Source organism: Bos grunniens, chromosome 15 (assembly GCF_055505025.1).
Source record: "Bos grunniens cultivar Pamir isolate PY7600 chromosome 15, Bosgru_T2T1.0, whole genome shotgun sequence".
Lineage (NCBI taxonomy): Eukaryota > Metazoa > Chordata > Mammalia > Artiodactyla > Bovidae > Bos > Bos grunniens.
Window position 1 is genome coordinate 22069867 of NC_141179.1, and position 16631 is coordinate 22086497.

General features: G+C 45.0%; 1 protein-coding gene and 1 long non-coding RNA gene across 3 annotated transcripts; one reads left to right on the top strand and one right to left on the bottom strand.

Annotated features, from left to right (window-relative positions):
* The first annotated feature begins 1058 nt into the window (after window positions 1-1058).
* On the top strand, window positions 1059-11004 carry POU2AF3 (POU class 2 homeobox associating factor 3). 2 transcript variants are annotated; one of them, XM_086338287.1, is made up of 5 exons: window positions 1059-1228; window positions 3032-3126; window positions 7264-7318; window positions 8719-8948; window positions 10325-11004. In XM_086338287.1, the coding sequence occupies exons 1-5, from the start codon at window positions 1222-1224 to the stop codon at window positions 10688-10690; spliced, it is 753 nt and encodes a 250-aa protein (XP_086194413.1). In that variant the 5' UTR covers window positions 1059-1221; the 3' UTR covers window positions 10691-11004. The 2 variants fall into 2 exon arrangements, with proteins under 2 accessions (XP_086194413.1, XP_086194414.1); XM_086338288.1 differs by having other exon boundaries at window positions 1155-1228; window positions 7267-7318.
* Window positions 11005-12352: 1348 nt separating this feature from the next.
* On the bottom strand, window positions 12353-16336 carry LOC147357413 (uncharacterized). Its single transcript, XR_015142475.1, has 3 exons — window positions 16217-16336; window positions 15958-16133; window positions 12353-12677 (listed from the first exon to the last, which is right to left on the bottom strand). It is a non-coding gene; the product is annotated as an uncharacterized LOC147357413 (long non-coding RNA).
* Between the last annotated feature and the right edge of the window lie 295 nt (window positions 16337-16631).

The window sequence follows — 16631 nt, forward strand, 5'->3', positions numbered from 1 at the left end:
GGCCTGGCACCCACTCGCTCTCTGGGCCACTCATATCTTCTCAAGCTTCCAAATCACAGAGAAAAGGTACAGCAGGTGGTTGGAGAACATAACCCAGCGCAATCTCAGGTCATTTGTAAGGGGATTAGGCTGGGACCGAAGGGGCAGCTGACCTCAAAGCCCTCCCACCTCTCACCCAAAGTGTGAAGGCCTGAACCCAAATCCATATCCTTTCAGCTAAAGTGAGCAGAAGCCAAGCTTATCATCCTTTCTCAACACACGCTCCTGTGGCCAAAAGGCAGGGGTGGTTCCAGAGGGGAAAAAGGAGAGGAAAAAAAACAAAAAGGGAACTTCATAGTGAAAAACCACCAGACTCAGACACTCTCCAGAGGGTGAGGCCCCAGAGGCATCCCCAGCTCTGTGGGGAGGAGCAAAGGGTCTTAATGTGCAGGTATTCTGAACTGAAACCCCAGTGTCTGGGGCACAGACAGAGAGCGGGGGAAAAGGGGAGGGAAGCCGGCATGTGGCCAGGCGGGGCCAGAAGGAGATGAGGCACAGAGCGAAGGCCTCTGCAGGCCTCCAGCCTGCAACCTGGGCACAGAGTGACTCCTTGCCAGGCCATACCTACTGGCTGCCATGTTCACTCCCCAAAACCTGAGATTTTCCCTTAAAACAGAGACTGAGGAGATGGAAACCAGTCAGCCCAGTCAGTCTGGCTCAGGTGGACATGAAGGGCAGCCTAGGTCACTCATGGATCCCAGAGCTCCCTTTGAGGCAGAAACACAGAGCATCTTTGAGGATTCCTGCTCTCTCTGTGGGGAGGTGGGCAAAATGCTCAAAATACAGTAAAAGCAAGGGTCAGGACCCAAAGGGGTCTCACTCCCTGTTTCTCTGGACTCTCCCTGGGGTGCCTGTGTGCAGGATTTCTGCAGAAGATAGTCCATTTTGTTAAGCCTTTGAATATTCAAATTGAAAGTATCGCGCAATCATTGATTGTCAAATCATGGGTTTCTAGAGGTTTTAAATACTTGGCATGAGGGGGAAAAAACTCAAACCTATACCCGAAGGTATAAAACATTAATTCTGTTTGTCTCCTGCTCCAGGAACCTGGGTGCAGCTGGATGCTTTGTGAAACTTTAAAAATGTTGCATCTCTGCTTCTCCCCCTGCACAGGAGCCCTCCTCCACGCTGAGTCCCTGCAGCTGCAGCATCCAGCCACCGCCTCAGCTTCTGCTGACCACGATGTCGGGTAACTCGACTGCTTCTTCTGGGGTAGGGTCACGAGGGCGAGGGGCGTTTTGATACGGGTGTATTTCCACGACTTTTCCTGCATGGAACAGAGAGGCACAAAGTCAGGGCATGCAAGTAGGAGCCCGGGATCTGGAGAGGGCACGGGCCACGCTGTGGCCGCTCCCACTCGGCGCCTGGTCCCCAGGGCAGAGGCCCAGAGACCGAGTTGGCCGCCGTGGCGGTCCGCGTCCCGCGGTCCACCACCGGCCCTCTCACTTGGCCACAGATGTGACCCTGGGACTTGTCGGCTGAGCGAACTCTGCGCGCGCAGCAGCGGCGGCGGGGGGAGCTAGAGGCTCGCGATGAGCCCGGGACGCGCGCCGGCCGCCCAGAGCCGGGCCGTGGCGGTTCCTGCGCGGACCCCGGGCCGCACTCGCTGCTCCTGGGGCCGCGGACCCGGGGAGGAAGTCTCCGGGAGACGGTGGATGGCGGCAAGGGTGCGGCACCCAGCCCCGCGGGCCAGATGCGGATCCCCTGGGTCTGGGCGACGAACTCAGGACCTCCTTTTCCGGGGGGAGACGTCTAGCCCCCGGGGCCGGGTCCCGGGGGCTCCCACCAGTCCTGCGGCGGTCTCAGCAGTGACCAGGCGAGGCGCTGGCGGCCCGACACGGTCGCGGGCGCTCCCGCCGATTGCGCGGCCCGCCCCCTCCCCGCGCGCCTGTCCCGCGCTCGCGCACTCCGGGGTCGAGGTCAGGGCCGGGGTCGCGCCCGGACTCCCTCGCCCACCTCCCCGCGAACGCTCGCCCGGCCCGACCAACTCACCGCGGCTCCGAGTCCCCCCACCCGCCACTCGGGGCCGCGGCTGCCCCGAGCTCCCGGCGCGCAGGACGCCCTCCCCGCCGACCCCTCGGGCGCTCGGCCTCTCCCGGCAGCCGGGCAGCCCCGGGCGGCCCCTTCTAGAGGGCGGCTTCCCTGCCGAGAGCGCGCGGTCCTGGGCCGCCCCGCACGCTTCCCCAGGGCTCGCGCTGCGCGGACTCGACTTGGAGTCTGGGCGCCGCAGGGAAATGCCAGCCTCAGAAAGGGAGGGGGTGGGGAGAGACGGGAAAAGGGGCGAGCAGGAGCGGGGCCTAAGGAGGGAGGCGGGAAAGAGGCGAAGGCGCAGAAAGGGGGCAAGGAGAGAGGAGGCAGGAGAAAAAGACGGGAGGGAGGGGGGCAGTTCTCAAGCCTGGTGCCTTTACTGGGCTCAGCCTAATGAGCTCCTCGCCGATCCAAGGGCCCAGGGTCGGCCAAACCCCACCCGCTCGCTGCTTGCCCCAGGGCTGGCTTCCAGACCAGGGGCACACTGAAGTCAGAGGCTCCCCAGAAGCCACGACTGGTCCCGTGGGAAAGGAAGGGACTCGGAACTTCCACTGGAGTGGGAGTCGGGTGGGCTAGGTCAGTGCTGATGCATCCAGCCCCTCCCCCGGTCTCTCTTTCAGACCAGAACCCTGGGTTTCCCTAACTGAGCCAAGGAGGAGAGCTTCCCTAGACTGGTCTCCACGTTCCTGAGCAGAAAAACCTGTGCCCAGCCTGGGGCGGGTGGGCCCACAGATTTCCATAGGTTCTGTTTCCACTGGGGCCCTGAAACCTGCCCATGGTAATCTCTTCATCCTTTCAAGTTTGAGGAATTTGAGTTTCTTTCCCATCTGCCTTTTAGCATTCTCTTTGTGTTACCCAGTCCTAGAGATCTGGCGTTAGATGCCATAGTTTATAAAGACCCCTACACCCTTGCCTGACACTGCAGACCTTACCCTTGACCACTGACTCAGTTGCCTTTCCCCAGAAAAACCTAAGGTGTATCAAGGTGTCCGGGTGAAGATCACAGTGAAGGAGCTGCTGCAGCAGAGAAGGGCACACCAGGCAGCCTCAGGGGGAACCGTAAGCATAAACCCTTCACTTGTTCCCAAATGGTGTTCTGCTTCATTCTGCCCTGTGTCTGGGAAAGTGTAGGAGGCCTCCCTGGGCCCATCACCATCCCCAGACCTGGCCTTCTTTAGCTGATCTTACAACATCTGTGCCCACCTTCATCCCACTTCACCACAGAGAACAGACATGTTGTAGGGCTCAGGACCTGGGGGAGTCCAGCCCTCACTGATCATAGTCAATCGTGTTGGTCCAATGCAGGGAGAGAAGCAGCCAGTAGGTAAGTAGGTTCTTATTCTGTAGGAAGATAGTGTATGTGCCCTCACATAGGCAAAGGAAATCTCTCCCAGAAATGTCCTTTTAGGAAGCCCTTCATGCGGCGATTCTCCATGGAACCTACCCACCCCCCACCCCCCCGCCACCACACTCTCTGTCCTCATTTTTCTGATCCCAAGCACTGAAATTACCTAGCTGAAAGGGGCTGTGTAGCCTCAGAGGAGACAGCTTGGGATATAGAACCACCTCCTTATATGTGATGAAGCCTTAAGCAGTTCCGGGTTATGAGATAGACCTGGGCAGTCATAAGGGTACCTACCACTTTATGTGCATCCTAAAGCAGAAGATACTAGCAAGAATGTTCAGCAGCAGAACCAAATAAATAGGGTGGTTCCCCCAAGAGAGGGCAATTAGAGCCCTTGATCACACAGTTGCCTTTGGGTTGGTTTGGGTGTAGATTCAGATACGAAGGATAGGCCCATATTGCCAGTGTTAAGACTGGTCCTGTCTTCAGCTTATTGGCATCTGTCCCACAACAGTGTTTGTGTCCAGTGCTGTTTGTGTGCAATGCCTGAGTTCATAAAATGGGCCTTTTAGGGAAGATGCAGATGCTGTAGCGGTGGTGAACACAGGTTCTGAAACCAGTGAACTGGGTTCAGACCTCAGTTCCTCCATTGTGTGAAGGCTTGAGCAAGTTACTCAGTCTCTCATGTCTCGGTTTCCTCATCTTTAAGCTGGAGATAATGGGATTTTGTGAGGAGTAAATGGGTTATTACACATAAACACTTAGAAGAACACTTTCCACTTAGAAAGTGCTCAATACATGTTAGCTGTCATTATTATTATTTGTGAAAAGTAGCAAAAATAAAATTAGAATCAGAAGTTAAAAGCCAGATATTCACTAGTGTTCACTCACACCCTTTGCTCAGAGTTTAGAGGTTGCTGTGATATGGCATGGGCAGCACAAATTTTATATTTGCTGGATGTCAAGTCAGTGGGCTTCCCAGGTAGCTCAGTGGTAAAAAAAAAAAAAAAATCCACCTGCCAATGTAAGAGACACGGGAGATGTAGGTTCAATCCCTGGATCAAGAAGATCCCCTGGAGGAGGAAATAGCAACCCACTCCAGTATTCTTGCCTGGATAATCCCATGGACAGAGGAGCCTGCGGGTTGCGAAGTCCGTGGGGTTGCAAAGAGTCGGACACTTCTGAGCCAGTGAGCATGCATGCGAAGTCAGTACCTCCATATGTAGAACTTCAGCTCATGCTAAAGTTTTAAACTTTCTTCCATTTGTAGAGGGCTTTCCAGTGGTTCTTTTAAAGCACTTTTGCACGCTCACTATTTCTTTTAGTTCTTATAATAACCAGGAGAGGTGAGTGGATCAGGGATCTGTATGCCTCTATTACAGCTAAAGTTCAAAGCCTTACAGTTGCTAATGGTAGAGCAAAAAGTGGGACCAAGACCTGCTTATTCTTTGGAAAAAAAAAAAAAACTTTCCCACCTGTTGGCTCCCTAAATTCATCTTCCTGCAGATCCAGCTGTACTGAGCAGGAGTCTTGTAGCCTTAACTACCAACTCCTTTATTTCAGAGATTATTTTAAAATTAATAAAACCAGGAACAAAGGAACTAGGATATACTAGTGATGCCAAAAAAGAAAAAAAAAATCATCAGGATGTTCCTAACAAAATGTAATCTTTCATTAGGGGGCTTTGGGACCTTGTACAGTTCTGCTCCAGCTGCAACCTGGAGAAGCACCACTTGCACATGGCTACTGTATTATTCTTGGCCACTTCGGGGTTGGTTTGGCCACTGTTTCCCTGTTAGCTAGCTGCTGGAATGAAAGCAAGGCTGAAACATTTCATTTGTGTATCTGACCAGTATCTATTCCCTAGAGCAGTTTGACTTATCTAAATTTTTCTGAATTCCTCTCTGAAAAATAATCAAGCAGTACTTCTAAACCAGTGCCTTGCAGGAACATGCAGGGCAAAGCTGGCCCCAACTTTGCTTTCTGGAAGATGATATCCACCCAGGTCCTCACAGGCATGGAGGAGTAACACAGAGATGATTTAACTATGAGAGTCAGATGTAAAATTCCTCACTGGGAACCAGCAGAAGGATCTGGGATTCTAGGAAGCCTAGGAGGTATAGTCAGTAGACATGGATGGCACATAGAAGGGGATAGTGTATATATGCCTGCTTCTGGTTTAACAGAGATCATCTCCAATTTGTTCAGTGGTTGAAGGAGACCTTTGGGAAGCATAAAGCCAAGGAAAGAATTGATTTTTTTATCAAATATGTAAAGCAGGAAGAAATTTATCATAATTTGTTGTAAAAACAGAGTAGTATCCACAATTTGAAATTTTAAGAAGGCAATCCTGGATGGAAGTTATAGATTGAGACAAATGTTAAGGTATCCAGTAGTGCCAGGAGACACACATGCATGTCAGATTTGTCAATTTCAAAAACTTACTTCAGCAGAATCCGTTTACAAACAGCCCTACACACATATACACACACACACATACACACACACACACACATAACTCTCTCACCTACAGGATAAAGAGAAACTTGAATTAGTACTTACCAAAAAACATAATTTACCCTTTTCTACTATTAATTTTTTTAAACAGATGATGTGTTTTTATAAATCATAGATTGTGGATTTTTGCGCTGTTTGAAATCTAGGGAAAGGAGACTGTCTTTGTTTTCTTGGAGCAGAGTAGAAAGTGAACCCATGACTAGCGAGATAATATCACGTAGGATATTGTAAACATACCTGAGGGAGATAACCTGGGGAGGTCTACAAAGGGACCATTCCGGGGGAGGAATGGGGTTAACGAGAGCTCTACAATGAAGCCGAGTTTTTAAAACCCACTCCTTCCAAGTGCTTGAGCTCAAGCTCCAGCCAAATATTTGCATAAAGAGCTGGTGAAGGATTCCAGCTTCCTGGTTCATGACATTACAGCATGGATCGTTTTCAAAATTAACACCACCTCCTATTTCAGCAGCGACTGAGTGTGCAGGCTCCCAGGGGCTCAGTGTACAGCTGTGAGTGTACCCCGCGAGACAGGAGACAGGCATGCGGAGCTCTGCTTCCTGGCACAGACTCTCGGAGCAAGGCTGGCTGGTCCCTTTAAACTTTAAAGCCACCACCTGAAACCTAAAATAAAAAAGTCCTAAATTACTCGATTAGTACAGTTATTAATTTAACCAGAAGACACAGGCTGCTTTACTTTGAATAGTTAAAAGGAACAGACCCGTAAACTTCAGGTATCTATTGTAGTGAAAAAAAGCAAATTTTATAGAAGATAGCATAAAAAGTCCAGAGAAGTAAAATATTTCCCAACCATTAACTACAATGTAGATAAGCTACAGGTTACTGACTACAACTTTAAGAAAATATTTTCTGTTATATCATAGCTAGGAAGAATATGTGACTACTTTAAGCTATCCAAGATTAAGCCAACAGATAGTGTAAGAAAATTTTGAGGAAAATGATTGACTGAGTTATAGCTAGTTGGGATTAAATAAATGTTAGTCCTTATTAATTTTAAATTAAATAGTTTAATAGACTCTCTACTGAGTTTTCTTGAATTGTTCATTTATGTAATATAAAAATAATTTAAATTAATTTTTATCAAAATTAATAAAAATTTAAGTGGGAGACATTAGGAAAAAATCCCCAAGCAAAAATAAAAGTTGAATATGAATACGATATAACATCGGTTGTATTTCACAACGGCAAGTTTTTTTAGAAGAAAGGATCTGGCTTACCTTAAAGTAGAAGGCAACATAGTTCATGTCAAAATGTTTTAGCTTTCCCTTTAAAGAACTCTTATTTCACTTTGCTTTGTGGTCATCTTGCTTTGGCAGCAGTCCGGAGGCAACAGTGTCCACCTTTCAGACCCAGTCCCACCATCTTCTGCAGGTCAGTACAGCCAGCCTTACAATTCCCTCAAAAACACTTGCAAAAGTCCATCTCGAAAGGCTTTTAGTACTTGATTCAGGGGTTAAGATAGGCACCACCATTTAATTGGAATCCAACCAATCAGAAGGTGAAAAAAAAGGCATGGTGACTCCAAATATAAGCCCAGCAAGGAAACAGGTGCAACATTTTGTCCTCATTTCTGAACTGTATTCTCTGCTATCTACTCTGTCCCAAGAGCTTGTTCCTCACATTAGTTCCAGGTCCTCATTTCCAAGTAACTAATCTTGATTAAAAGATCAGAATTGCTTTCTGAAACCTGTTATCTTTTAAGTGTACTATTAGGTGGAAAACCGGACATCCCGAGGTCCTAGAATAATGCCTTTGCTCTTGTTTCACTTAGTTTCTAGCCGACAGGGGCTTCCCTCCCCTCCTTTACTCTCTTCCCAGAAAGCAGTTCAAACAAGTGTGTTTTCTCAGCCCATTACGAATAACGCTATTGCATAAACACTCTTACCCATGCCACTCGCAGCTCAGAGTTGAGGGAGGTCATCTATAAGGAAACCTGCGCTATGGGAACTCCCCACTGAATGTGCCACTTTAACTTAACCTTAAAGGAGCCTTGAGACTTCAAAACCTCCAGTGTTCCGTCATTCCTCTAAGCCTATCTTCTTTGAGCATTTCAGGATAATAATCAGAATTGGGGCCTATTAATACTAAAATGGAAAAGGAGTCATGTTTTTGGAGCTATTCTTGTTTTGTATTTAAGCACTTAGATTAATTCCTTGATCACGTGTAACGTAATGTGTTCACTAAGGAAACATTTTTGCCTTTTGTAATATAAAACAATACTAGTTTGTATTCTGTATTCCTGGTTTCTCCCTTTTATGATTTGTGTTGCCATTTATAATACTCCTCAAAATATAAGTTCAGTTCAGTTCGTCACTCAGTGTGAAAACTTTTAGAAAACAATTAACCCTAGATCAAGAGGATTATTTGCCATGGCATCAGTTTTCTTAAAGCCTGAAGCAACTCTACAGTTTACTTTTGAGAGATGAGGTTCATGTGGACTGCAGATAGGGGCTGGATGTTGGTGCTTATAGTCCAAGAAAGTGGACAGTGAAAGTTTGAGCTTGGCTGTGACAGTTGGACAAAAATTGGATCACCGTTCTTTTCTTTTCACCTTCTGAATAAATCTCCAAGTTATTAATCAGATTCATTCCACTGGGCTTGAATTAACTAAGGCAACTTTAAAAATCCAAATTGCCTGCCTATTTACTTTTCTCAAACTTTCCCCTTTTCCCTCTAGATGTAGGAAATATTCAGAATATAGACTAGAACTCCATTCAAATATGTAAGTGCGGTTTTTAAACCAAAACCTCTCCTGTTCCTTTTTCTTCTAGGACTGTATTTTGAGCCTGAACCAATTCCTTCCACACCCAATTATTTCCAACCCCGAGAATTTTCCAGTTGTGTTTCTTGTGAAGAAAACCCAGGCTTTCTGGACCAGATATTTGATTCCTACCTTCAGCCAGAGACACACCCGGATCCTTCGCTCAGTTCCATGCAAAGTACTCCACACTATTTCCCAGACAGCTTCCAAGCTGCCCCTTTCTGCTTTAACCAGAGCCTGGTAATTTATCTCTGTTCTTTACAAAACCTGTTATTGCCTACTATGGGGCAGAGAGTTTGTATCATCTCGTGAGAAATCATACAAACGCTATCAACAAGGAAATCATCCAGGAAGCCAGCAAAGACTAATGTAAAACCCAACAGAGGTAGAAATAGCCACATATTGAAGGGCAAAAACCTCTGGAAACACGTGTAATCATGATTTCCTGAGTCAGCTATGCCCAGAGTACATTGGTGTGTGGCCATAAAAAGGTTTCCTGGCAATATTCATTTAATGTTTTTAAACTGTAAAATTCAGACTTCTCTCTGTTGGAAATTACTGATTTAAACAATGGCCCTTGGATTTTTGAGTTCTAGAAAATGGAATTAAGGCTGTGTCAACAAGGCAAACTGTCATCTGATAAGGAGCTATTTCTGTTTTATTTTGACACTTAATTGGCTCTCCTAACTGGTCATATTGGTCTGGTACAGGCATAAGAGCCCATTTTAGTCTGAGATGGTTGGTAAAAAATGAAGCCCTAATAGTTGAAAACATTTACATTGTCTGTTCATATCAGACCTTAAATTATTGAAAATGTGTTATCAGTTTAAACGGAGTGAGGCTTCCATTGGTAGTTACCAGTTGTTGAAGATGTCTTTTAGATACTGTTAAAAACCTTAAAAACAGGTTTTTTTTAATGTAAATTCTTTCTTGCTTTTGGTTTGTCAAAAGTCCATGTAAATAAGTGAATTTTAAGGGGATAAGAAATTAACTCTACAGGATATACACACAGGGCCCCCCAAATATCCACTTCTCTTCCAGCTCCCAAGTTAGGCTTTCTCAGTAACAATCGTGGACCTGCTTAAGAGGGAGCAGAAAGTACCTTTTTCCACAGAGGACAAGACTTTAGTGCCTATAACAGGAGTTTGGAGTCTTGGAGCCTCCCAGACAATGGCTCTGTGAGGATCCCAGCTCTCCCTGTGTATTCACCTTCTTCTCCACAGTCAAGGGTGTGGAGAAACATCCAGGGTGCCACCTGCCCCTTACATCAAGGCACAAGCAATATTTGATGTGCAGGTGACCACGCACAATGGGATTTTGTGGTTTCAAGAACAAAGCATCCTGTAAAGTATGCTTATAACAAAGAAAGCCAGTGAAGCAGGGCAGTTTATTGTTGGGAAAGAAATAGGTAAATAGAGAATGTGGTGTCATGAAATCACACAGCCAGCAAATAAAATTACTTCTGCAGATTTGGGTTGGGTCGGATGGTTTTGTTATGCTTTTTTTTTTTCACCCCTAATGTTCTTTTACTCTGAGTTAATAAATCCGCTCTATTCAGTTCTTTTAATCCTGTCTAATTTATCACGCTTTTTGGTCCTTGGTTTTCATCTCTTTAGACGCCAGAATCGCCTTCGGATTCCTCCACTCTCTCTGGCTCCTTAGACTACAATTACTGTCCTGCTCAGCTGCCTTCATACACCGCGGAGAGCCACACCGCTCTCCCGCAGCTGGACACCAGGAACTGCGGCCACCCGTCGGAAGATTACACCTACTCTCACCCGCCCGCGCACGCCCAGTATGACAGCTTCTCCCCCGCCTCCATCTGCTGCTGTGCCTCCTGTGAGGCCGAACGCTTGGACGCCTTCAGAGCCTCAGACTGCTTTTCCTACCCCAGCACAGACTATGTGAATTTCGCTCCCTCCGCAGCAGCAAGCAGTGATTTCTATAAGAGGGAAACAAATTGGGACATTTGCTACAGTTAATAGAAATGACGCCTATTTGGAACATGACGTGTACATCTTTTTTTTTTTCTTTTTTGACCACCTCTAGATGACAACTCAAAATATACAACCTGCTAACAAAATATCACAGGTGCAGTTTACACGTCACCGTTTTTGGTTTTCTGACACTAATTGAGGCATCAAGACAGAGTCCTTAGGCTCAGTCATACTGCCACTCCTACTTTGTATGCTTAACGGTTAAAATTTTTGTAGGGAACATTCGGTTGTTTTACTTTTTTGTGTGTAACGAACAAATGATAATTTTTTAACTAATAAATAATTTTGTATTACTAAAAGTTGGCTTGTTTTTTAAATTTTCCACTAGTCATTCCCCAACTGATATGAATAATATCAAGTTATTCTGGAAATCAAGAATTACTCTTTAGTATTTAATCCCACTTGTTCACAGATTGAAAATTATTTTAATGTGGTGAGGTGCCTTGGCTCCCGTGGGCATGGAGGGTAGACACAGCTGTGATGGCTGAAGCGGGACATTCAGCCTCCACTGCTAGACGAGTGTATACATCTTGGGGTAACATCAGAGAAAGACGTGTATGAATCATTAGTTCCTCACGTGTATCAGTGGTCAATGGAAGGTTAAGATGCCTCAAAAGCACATCATACCTACAGCAGGGTTAAACTGTAGATAATTCTTTTCATACCCCAAATCCTGTTTTGTAAACTTCCAGGGCAAATACTTAATCTTTCTCTTGAGAGCTGCCATGCAGTTGATGTACCACAAAGGTTAGAATTCTTTGTTACTTTCTATTTCTGAATTTCTGCTTTAGGTCTTTAAATATGCATCACTTATTTACAGATTGATTTATAGGATTGACCATGTTATTTACAATTGAACTTCCTCTGATTAATCTGTTTGAACAAGGCCAACTGCCTTTCAAGGTGAAGAGGAGCTACTAAAGCTATCTGTCCTAAACTATACTGTTGAATCCTGTTTGTTGAGGGCATGAAGGCACAGGACTTCATCTTCACAGTGAGGTCTGGGGGCATTTTCCATGTCCTGAGGTTCAGCACAATGGAAGCAATACTGGTACCACTGGTACTGGCCACAGCTACCATTTTCCGAGCCCTTCCTATGTGCCAGAATTGTCTATTGATCTTCTCACACATCATCTCAATCTTCACAATAACATTGATAGCAAAATGAGAAGTCTGAGGTTCAGAGAAGTTAAGCCACCTGCCCACTGTCACGCAGCCAATAAGTGGCTGCGCTTGGGTCTGAAAAATACCAAGAAGTGCTCCCTACTCTCCACTGGTGAAACGTTTGAGCTGCCATTTGTGAAAGACTGCTCAGGAGCCTGAGGAATCATTCTCCATTAAACCCCAACCTCCCTGTTGACACAAAACTGTGTTCCCAGCTGCCTACAAATAGTCAGAGCTTTCCAGCTGGGTCGGACTGTCCACAGGAAAAAAGGTGCCAAGCACAAGAGCTGGAAGATGGAGGGGAAGAAGGTGACAAGCCTCCACCTCAGTGGGTTTCTTTTGATCAGGAGACACATTTGCTTTCAAATTGACACCATCTGACTGTCCCTTCCCTGGGGACTCTACTAAGGCTTGGGCAAACAGGACGAGTTACAACCTGCCTCTGGGATAGATGTGCCAGGGGAACAGAACAATCACTGCCTTTCTGAGACACCAATAAAAATAAAATTTTAATAGTTTCAAACCAAACTGAAACTGGTCTATTGTCAACAAATGTCTGTGTACACAGCCCAAAGCCCCTGCACACCTTGTACCCACCCCCAGCAGCTGCCCCAAAGAGACAAAGAGCAAAGAACACACAGATGTCCAGTGGTTGGCACCAAAATCTCTTTCCTGGATGCCATTCTTTTTTTCATTCCCCACTTCTATCCTCTGCTTTCTGAATCGGTGACCTTGCAGCGTTGAGAGCACTTCCTGCTTCCTTGTATCTGGTTCTTTCTTCACATGTCCTTTAATTTTTCCCCTAAATCTGACATGGAAAAAGATTCATTTTTTAAAAATGTGAGACAAGAGCTAAAATCTCTACTGTGTATTATGATGAATAACTCCAACTTTAAAATGGACTTCACAGGTGGTGCTAGTGGATAAATATCCGCCTGCCAATGCAGGAGATGCAAGAGATGCAGGTTCAATCCCCTGGGTTGGGAAGATCCCCTGGAATAGAAAATGGCACCCCACTCCAGTATTCTTACCTGGAAAATCCCACGGGCAGAGGAGCCTGGCAGACTATATACAGTCCATGGGTTTGCAAAGAGTCAGACATGACTGAGCACAAAGCATATAAAATGGTCCTTAAGATCTTTGCAAAAATTTGGGGCCACAGAACACCTGACACGCTACAAAGTCAATGGACACAGTCCACCTAGCCTCTTACCCACTGCAGCTCACACAGTGACATGGGAGCTGCACAGCAGCTCTGAGACAGCCCAGAACGCTTCTCATCAATAGATGCCTAAGAAGCTGGATAAAATACAGGTGCCCAGGAAAAGGTCAGTTTTCATTCCAATCCCAAAGACAATACCAATGAATGCTCAAATTACTGTACAATTGCACTCATTTCACAATTGTTATCAAAATTATGTTCAAAACCCTTAAAGCTAGGCTTCAGCAGTATTTGAACTGAGAAATTCTAGATGTTCAAGCAGGATTTAGAAAAGGCAGAGAACCAGAGATCAAATTGCCCACATCTGTTGGATCATAAAAAAAAATCAAGAGAATTCCAGAAAAACATCTACTTCTGCTTCATTGATTATGCTAAAGCTTTTGACTGTGTGGATCACAACAAACTGTGGAAAATTCTTACAGAAATGGAAGTACCAGACCATATTACCTGTCTCCTGAAAAGTCTGTATGCAGGTTAAGAAGCAACAGTTAGAACCGGACATGGAACAACAGATTGGTTCAAAATTGGGAAAGGAGTACGTCAAGGCTTGTTTAACCTGTCACCCTGCTTGTTTAACTTCTGTGCAGAGTTCAGGCTGGATGAAGCACAAACTGGAATCAAGATTGCCAGGAGAAATATCAATAACCTCAGATATGCAGATGACACCACCCTTATGGCAGAAAACAAAGAGGAACTAAAGAGCCTCTTGATGAAGGTGAAAGAGGAGAGTGAAAAAGCTGGCTTGAAACTCAACATTCAAAAAACGAAGATCTGGCATCCACCCCCATCACTTCATGGCAAATTGATGGGGAAAAAGTGGAAACAGTGACAGACTCTATTTTGGGGGGCTCCAAAATCACTATGGATGTGATTGCAGCCACGAAATTAAAGGACGCCTGCTCCTTGCTATGACACACCTAGACGGGGTATTAAAAAACAGAGACATCATCTTGCCAACAAAGGTCCACGTGGTCAAAGCTATGGTTTTTCCAATAGTCACTCACATACAGTTGTGAGAGTTGGACAATAAAGAAGGCTGAGCACCGAAGAATTGATGCTTTCAAAATGTGGTGCTAGAGAAAACTGTTGCAAGCCCCTTGAGACAGCAAGATTAAACCAGTCAGTCCTAAAGGAAATCAACTCTGAATATTCAATGGAAAGACTGATGTTGAAGCTAAAGCTCCAATACTTTGGTCACCTGATGTGAAGACTCTTTGGAAGAGGCCCTGATACTGAGAAAGATTGAGGACAAGAGGAGAAGAGGGCAACAGAGAATGAGATGGTTGGATGGCATCACTGACTCAATGGAAATAAATTTGAGCAAGCTCAAGGAGATAATGAAGGACAGGGAAGTTTGGCGTGCTACAGTCCATGGTGTCGAAAAGGTTTGGGCAGGACTGAGTGACTGAACAATAGCACCTCGGTGTGAGAAAGCATGATCAGTAAGTCAGTGGTAGGGCCCAGGCATCTGCCTGTTTAAATGTATCTAAGTTGATTCTTTTTTTTTCATTCAGTAAGTCGTTGGTTGATTCTGATTTAGGTGGTCCTCTGTCTACACTTAAAACACTGATATAGATGTATGGCAGAAACCAATGTTGTAAAGTAATTATCCTCCAATTAAAAATAAAACGAAATAACACTGATGTTCCGTGTCTGGATTGTTCCCTTGTAACTTGGAAGAATTCAGAAGCTTTAATAATAGCTTATATGGACTGAGTTCTTTCTGTGGGCCAATGCAGTGGGCCCTATCTCGATTAATCTTCAAACAACCACACAAGATAGACACTATAATGGTCTCATTTTTCTCAATGATAAAATTGCTGTTTTGAGAGATGAAATAACTTGCCCATGGTCACACAACCTATAAATCAAGACAGAGTCCTCAAATTCTGTTTATCTGATGCCACAGTCAGACCTTCTAATAGTCTCAGCATGCATTCCATGCATTAGACGTGGAGGAATAATCTATTTGGAATTTGATCTTTGCCCTAAAAGTTGCATGTGTATCTGGACACGAATATTTGTAGCCAGTTCCTCATACCACAGAGACATTTAATAAGGTTACAAATATAAGTTCAAATGAATGAATAATTTTGTTATTCAGAACCCTTGAAAGTGAAAATGAAGTCACTCAGCTGTGTCCGACCCTTTGCGACCCCATGGACTATAGCCTACCAGGTTCCTCCGTCCATGAGATTTTCCAGGCAAGAATACTGGAGTGGGTTGCCATTTCCTACTGCAGGAGATCTTCCCAACCCAGGGGTTGAACCCGAGTCTCCCATATTGTAGGCAGATGCTTTACCGTCTGAGCCACCAGGAAAGTCCATTCAGAACCATTAGGAACATTAATAAAGCAAAATATTGATTAAGTGCTTATCATGTGCAAGACTGATTACATGCCTTCAAAATTCAGTCAAAAATTTAAAAGAGAGACGTAGAGAATGGACTAGTGGGCACAGAGAGGCAGAAGCATTGACATGTATACACTCTGATGTGTAAAATAGATAGCTAGTTGGAAACCGCTATGTAACACAGGGAGCCCAGTTTGGCACTCTGTAATGATCTAGAGGTGCGGAATCGTGGTGAAGGCTTAAGAGGGAAGGGCATATAAATATGATGATAATTGATTTGCACTGATGTACATCAGAGACCTCCACAACATTGTAAAGCAATTATCCTCTAATAAAAATTTTTAATTAAATTTAAAAACACACAAGAAATAAGGATGTGATTTTTAAAATTTAAAACTGGGAGGATGGGCATGAACTGATTTTCAAATTCTTAGGAAATTTATATTAGGGTCAAACCTTAAAGCCTGAGAGAGATGAGATAAAGTTTAAAGGAGTAAACATTTGGAAACCATTACCTCGATCAATGGCCCAGAGCAGTGACATTTGTTAGCTGGCCTAAGACTGCAAGTAGACATCAGAGAGCAAGGTACAATTAAAGATAACTGGAATGATGGAGCCAGGCAGAGCTGAGGAGAGGGGCCATGCAGTGCCTCTTTTCAGTAGAAAATGGTTTTTAAAGTGATTATTCATTCTAGAAAGATGAAGGTTAAATAAATTAGAATCAAAGCCAATGAAAACTCTGACTATTATAGATTAAAATAAACATGGACTTACAACGATTTCTAAATCCTCAAACCCTCTGTGATGCCTGCACAACGTTGGCATGGCTGCTCAAGAAAATTAACCTTCACACTTCCTCGCTTCTTCATATGGATGAAGAATACAGATGCCCTGCTGGAGAAACAAGAGTTGGTCAGGGGGGTGGTATCACAAAGCCCTAAAGACTAGAGTTTAGTGCAGCAAGACAGGGGTGCAGGGTATTCAGGGCTAGGCGGCTCTGTGCTTTAAAAGGCAGGGAACGTAACCCATTTCTTACTCCCGGTAGGCCTCTGGGCAAGATGTAGGAGCTGGAAGATGAACAAATCTGAGAGGAGATAGGTTCGCACAGTAATAAAGTTCTAAACTCATTGAGGGCAGGAATCTGTGTCCATTCAGAAAACAGTTTCTCTTGCTTAGTATGGATAGAGAT